The following is a 6,000-nucleotide window of genomic DNA, read 5'->3' on the forward strand; positions in this document are numbered from 1 at the left end:
ACGGATGGAATCATTGTGTACATTCTGGTCACTTGCAGATCATGCACGGCGGGCTGTTCTCAGAGGATGGAGTGACGCTAGAACAGATCCGTGACATTGAACGGAATCGGCAGCCGCCAGATTCAGGTGTGATGAAGAAGTGAATTTAGTGATGCTTTAATTTGTCCTGTGTTGGTAGTGATACATAGATAATATGCTTTGTCACATAATCACACTGAGCTGCTGCATAATATCAATCTACTCCTTGGTCATAGTATATGGTGAAACTTCTCTGTCTATAACCTGACCTGGAGTTCTCTTCCATGTCATGTGACTACCCCCCTCTCCGTCGCGTCACATGATGCATCACATGATAGCCCCTGACAGTGTTATATCTGATCGCGCTGCCCGGAAGCTGCCTTCCACACTGAGTAACATGGATGCTTAGTGGAACTTTAATGTCTGCAGCCACACCTCCTACACTCCTTACATTTTCAGGGCAGACAATGGACCCCCCGAACTACCTCTGAGCCAAATTGTAGCCCCGGAGTCCCACTCGTTCCTGAGATAGATAAGAGAAACCTATCTTGTGAAGCAGCGGGCTCAGGGGCAAAAATTGGCACAGAGGTAGTTTGGGGGGGGGGGGGGTCCCCGCTCTATCCTGAAAATTTGGGGAGTGTAGAAGGTGTGGCTGTGGAGATATTTCGGGTCTTTAGCACTGGCAGCATAATTAAATAGGAAATGTTGCAGCATAGGCTCCTACTGCTCAGACAGGGCAGCGTAAATCATAGGACAGCACGATCGGACACAACACCGATCCACCCCCCGACCGTGCCATAAGATGGCCCCTCTCAGCCATGCCATAGGTTGGCTGCGTCGTAGGTCGGCCCCTCTTTGCCACGTGATAGGTCGGCCCCTCTTTGCCACGTGATAGGTCGGGCCCTCTTTGCCACGTGATAGGTCGGCCCCTCTTTGCCACGTCATAGGTCGGCCCCTCTTTGCCACGTCATAGGTTGGCCCTTCTTTGCCACGTCATAGGTTGGCCCCTCTTTGCCACGTCATAGGTCGGCCCCTCTTTGCCACGTCATAGGTCGGCCCCTCTTTGCCACGTCATAGGTCGGCCCCTCTTTGCCGCGTCATAGGTCGGCTCCTCTTTGCCGCGTCATAGGTCGGCCCCTCTCGGCCGCGTCATAGGTCGGTTGTGTCATAGGTCGGCCCCTCTCGGCCATGTCATAGGTCGGCCCCTTTCGGCCGCGTCATAAGTCGGCTGCGTCATAGGTTGGCCCCTCTCGGCCATGTTATAGGTCCGCCCCTTTCGGCGACGTCATAGGTCGGCCCCTCTCAGCCATGTCATAGGTCGGCTGCGTCATAGGTCGGCCCCTCTTTGCCATGTCATAGGTCGGCTGCGTCATAGGTTGGCCCCTCTCGGCCACGTCATAGGTCTGTGTCATAGGTCGGCCCCTCTCGGCCGTGTCATAGGACGGTCCCTTTCCTTTCACATGACAACCCCTCTCTGACGCATCACGTTGCTGCAACTCTGTACAGTGTGCTTCTCTCCTGCCTAGTCCTTTCCTTTGTTCATGTTGTGTCATGTATCGTCATGTATCGTGTCGCTGTGTGGAAGCCTCCTTCTTCCTCCCATCTCACTGAATATTATTCCCTGCAGGTCCGATGTGTGATTTGCTGTGGTCGGATCCTCAGCCGCAGGTAAGGTGTGCGACATTGCCTCGTGTCCCTTCCTTTTTCCTCTCCCTTTCGTTGTAACCACCATAGTCTTCCCCCTCAGGATGGACGCTCTCCCAGTAAACGAGGCGTCAGCTGTCAGTTCGGACCAGACGTCACCCGGCGCTTCCTGGAGGAGAACGGCTTGGATTACATCATTCGCAGCCACGAGGTGAAGGCCGAGGGGTACGAAGTGACACATAATGGTCTCTGTGTGACCGTTTTCTCCGCCCCCAACTACTGGTGAGATCCCGGCCCCGAACACGCGTGTCACTGCTCATTATCATGTGCTGTGTATGACTCCTCCCCTTTTCTCTTCTAGTGACCAGATGGGTAATAAAGGTGCTTATATACATCTCAGCGGCTCTGACCTCAAACCAAAATTTCACCAGTTTGAAGCTGTGGTAAGTGTGTGATGGAAAAATAGGAATCCCGCCTTTCTCTACCCCCACCAGACACATAGCATTCCACCTCTCACAGAATACACCTCTGCTTGTACATTCACACTTCTGGGTATAGTTCTCTATATACAAAATAAGGGTAACTTGGAATAAGAGAAATATAGTAGGTTATACATACCACACCGCTAATCACGCCACCACCACACCCCTAATCACGCCCCTGCCACAACCCTAATCACACCCCTAATCATGCCCCTGCCACACCCCCTAATCACGCCCCTGCCACACCCCTAATCACGCCCCTGCCACACCCTAATCACGCCCCTCCCACACACACACCCCTAGCCACTGATGACAGAATTTGGAAGCAAAAGACAGTTTTTTTTTGCTTCTGGAATATTTTTTTTTACATCTGAAATGACAACTGAAGCGAGCGGGATATGGAGGCCGAGCGCTGTAATAACAACGCTCGGCGATTTGGGTGCAGCCGGCGCCACCATAGGCCGTAATAGGGATTATAGCTATAGCGGCGCACAGTGAGTAACTTCGGCGCTATCAGAAGACGGAGCTGAAGTTGCTCTTAAAACACAATAATTCATGCAATATTCCTGCAGTGATCTGAACCCCGTTTTTCTGTACTGCTTCCTACACATTCCAGGATATGTGTATTTGCCACCGCTGCACCACAGCAGCTCCTTCAGTGCTGTTCATAGCATGTACTGCATAGACCTGTGTGCTGCAGGCCCTCTGCCCTTCAGGCTGGTGGCTTAGCACCTACTTTGTATTTACATCTGCTTGTAGCATTAAGCCCAATCTACACGATATGATTCTTTGTGCGATTCAGTTACGATTCTATTTATGATCCGATTAAATCCGACATGTCCGATCGGGATTCGATTCAATTCGATTTGCCATTGCAAAACAATGGCAAATCGAATTGAATCGAATCCTGATCGGACATGTCGGATTTAATCGGATCCTAAATAGAATTGTAATTGAATCGCATAAAGAATCATATCGTGTAGATGGGGCTTTCGTTTTTAATGCATAGTGCCATATATACAGAACTTCTACAGTACCATCTGCCTGCAGCATGTGGTTTAGCACTGCCTGTACAGCACCATTTGCAGTGTAGCTCTGTTATTTACTTACTCTTTAGAATCATGAGCCTGTCAATAAGTGGTTTAGCACTTCCTGTATAGCGCCACCTGCCTGCAGATCTGTAGTTAAGCACTCCCTGTATTAGTGCCATCTGCCTGTGTTGTGTCTGATCATGCTGCCTGTAAATTTGCGCTGCTCCATTTGTGCAGTAGGTGCCTGTTTGGCAACATTTCCTGTTTAATTGTGCTGCCACATAAAATCCCTCAAGTATCTCCGCCTCCACACCTCCTACACTCCCCAAATTTTCAGGGTGTGGAGGAGATCCCCCAAACTACTTCTGTGGCAAATTGCAGCCCCCTAGTCCCGCTGGTTCACAAGATAGCTTTATGTAACCTATCTCGGGAATCAGCAGGGTTCGAGAGCTGCAATTTGCCACAGAAGTAGTTCGGGGGATCTCCTCCCTACCCTGAAAATTTGGGGAGTGTAGGAGGTGTGGAAGCGGAGATATTTAGGGAAATATTTATGTCCCTACTGAGCATGCGTGGTACTCAGTGCGGAAGGCAGCCTCCGGGCAGCAATATCCGACATAACACCGGCCGTCCTATGGTTTGGAACTTCCTGTGCTGCTCCTTCTGCCCACTCTCCTTTTTTGTTAAAGTGGACCTGATCTCAGAACTTCCTCTCTGCACTAAAAGATAAGCAGCAGCATAATAATCTTTAAAGAAAAACATTTACTTGTTACAGCTGACAGAACTCTGCAGTGTGTCTACTTCCTGTTTTCATGGAAGCAGAGAAAGGTTAACCCTTCCGTGTTTACATGTTGTCTGTGACTGCCGCATTTCTGTGCTGACACAGCTCAGAGCTCAAATTACACTTGTGATTACTTGAAGATGAGGGGGAATTAGACAGGCTCTTCTCTCTAAATACACACAGGATGGATTTTTCAGTGTTTTCCTTATGTCCTGTGCATGAGTTCAGGTCCTCTTTAATGCACATTCTGCTGATCTCTGGTGAAGTCACCTGTCCACACGTGAGGTATATTCATCTACCTATGTGTAAGATAATGTGTGGACTGTTTCAGGCCCAAGTGGTTCAGCCATTTCTGCAGACGACCCCACGTGATATCTGGTTACAATTCTTCACCACCACATTTACGTAGCTCTGCGTTTGTGCTGAGGTTTGCATTAAAGGGAACCAGAGACGAAGCACCCTCATGTATTTTACCATATATATTAGTGGGAACATAAAAACCCCTACCCTGCTGTCTGCTTCATTCTTCACTGCTCAGCCTGCTTCTTATCACCCCTGATAAAATCCCCGACTGAGCATTTAGTCTGTCTTTGCTCAGGAATCATTATAGCAGAGTCAGAAGGGGGCAGGCTTGGGTTTGAAAAGACATCAGAAAAGACAGACTCAGCTATAAAGATTCCTGAGCAAAGCCCTACTGAATGCTCAGTGGGGGATTTTATCAGGGCTGATAACAAGCAGGCTGAGCAGTGAAGGATGAAACAGAGCAGGGTAGGGGTTTTCTCTTATGTTCCCACTGATATATATGGTAAAATACATGAGGGGGCTTCGTCTCTGGTTCACTTTAAGGTTGAGCTTGAAGCTTGCATTTGCACTGAGGTTTACGCTGAGGTTTGCGCTGAGATTTTTGCACTTGTGCTGAGGTGTTCCCATGCATTGAGATTTGAGTTTGTGCTGAGGTTTGCGATTGCACTGAGGCTTGCGTTTGACCTAAGGTTTGAGCTTGAAGCTTGCAGGTTTACGCTGAGGTTTGCACTTGCGCTGAGTTTCATACAAAGGTTTGCGCTTGTGCTGAGGTTTGCACTTACATTGAGATATGAGTTTGCGCTGAGGTTTGCACTTGCATTGAGATTTGAGTTTGCGCTGAGGTTTGCACTTGCATTGAGATTTGAGTTTGCGATGGCACCGAGGTTTACGATGGCACCGAGGTTTACGTTTGCACCGAGGTTTGCGATTGTACTGAGGTTTGAGTTTGCACTTGTTCATCAGTCTCTGTGTTGGTAAAGCGCACCCAGTAATGCTGTCCATCTCCCGCAGCCGCACCCCAATGTGAAGCCCATGATGTACGCCAACTCTCTGCTGCAGATGGGAATGATGTGAGCTGGACGACAATGATGGCTGCTGCCGCTGCTGCTGTCTCCATTCATGCAGTTACCCCGCGGGCGGATGGAAACCGGGGCCGTCGCAGTATTCGCCCCGAATCTCTTCCGAGTCATTTGGGGAAACAGAGAAAAAGAAGAGGAATATTTTTAATACTGTAAAAGAGGAATAGAGGCAAGGGAACCAGTGGGAGGGTGCTGCTTGTGTAATCTGGACGTGTGCGTAATTGTGTGTGTGTGCGTATGACTGTAAGCGTGTGCGCGTGCGATAGTGTCTCACCGTGTAGGCTTGCATGGTGACGTGTGAACGGGGATCGTGTCAGCTAGAAACGCACAATTATAATGCACCACCTCCCTTTCCTTATAACCTGTGTGCCCTCCTCGCTGTATACGTCACGTGTACACACCCCACTCCTCATGCTGTCTGTAATTATTTAGCTTCTAATAAAGTTCTGACCACACAACAATTTTCTGTCTCATTCCCACCAGAAGCTCGATAGGCGGCAGAACTTGGGCGTAGAGCGGCGAGGATGTGGGGAGAGTGCGCCAACTTCTTTCCTCCCTTCTCTCCTTGATCTCCCCCCTCCTGTGCTCCTCCCTATATGCAGCGCTACTGCTTGCAGTGGGCGGGGTTCACAACAAAGAGTCGCCTCCTCAAGGCTCCAGCCACT

At 49.6% G+C, this 6,000-nt stretch overlaps 1 protein-coding gene across 1 annotated transcript in view; it reads left to right on the forward strand.

The window, feature by feature from the left end:
• Window positions 1-5,796, forward strand: part of PPP5C (protein phosphatase 5 catalytic subunit) — a 29,228-nt gene extending 23,432 nt beyond the window's left edge. Inside the window, exons 9-13 of the mRNA XM_068249282.1 lie at window positions 39-126; window positions 1,646-1,686; window positions 1,766-1,944; window positions 2,024-2,105; window positions 5,268-5,796. Of these exons, the coding sequence (XP_068105383.1) occupies window positions 39-126; window positions 1,646-1,686; window positions 1,766-1,944; window positions 2,024-2,105; window positions 5,268-5,330 (453 nt within the window). The 3' untranslated portion in view covers window positions 5,331-5,796. The remainder of the gene's footprint in view (window positions 1-38; window positions 127-1,645; window positions 1,687-1,765; window positions 1,945-2,023; window positions 2,106-5,267) is intronic.
• The last annotated feature ends 204 nt before the right edge of the window (window positions 5,797-6,000 follow it).

The sequence above is a fragment of the Hyperolius riggenbachi genome, chromosome 8 (genome assembly GCF_040937935.1).
Source record: "Hyperolius riggenbachi isolate aHypRig1 chromosome 8, aHypRig1.pri, whole genome shotgun sequence".
In the NCBI taxonomy this organism is placed as follows: domain Eukaryota; kingdom Metazoa; phylum Chordata; class Amphibia; order Anura; family Hyperoliidae; genus Hyperolius; species Hyperolius riggenbachi.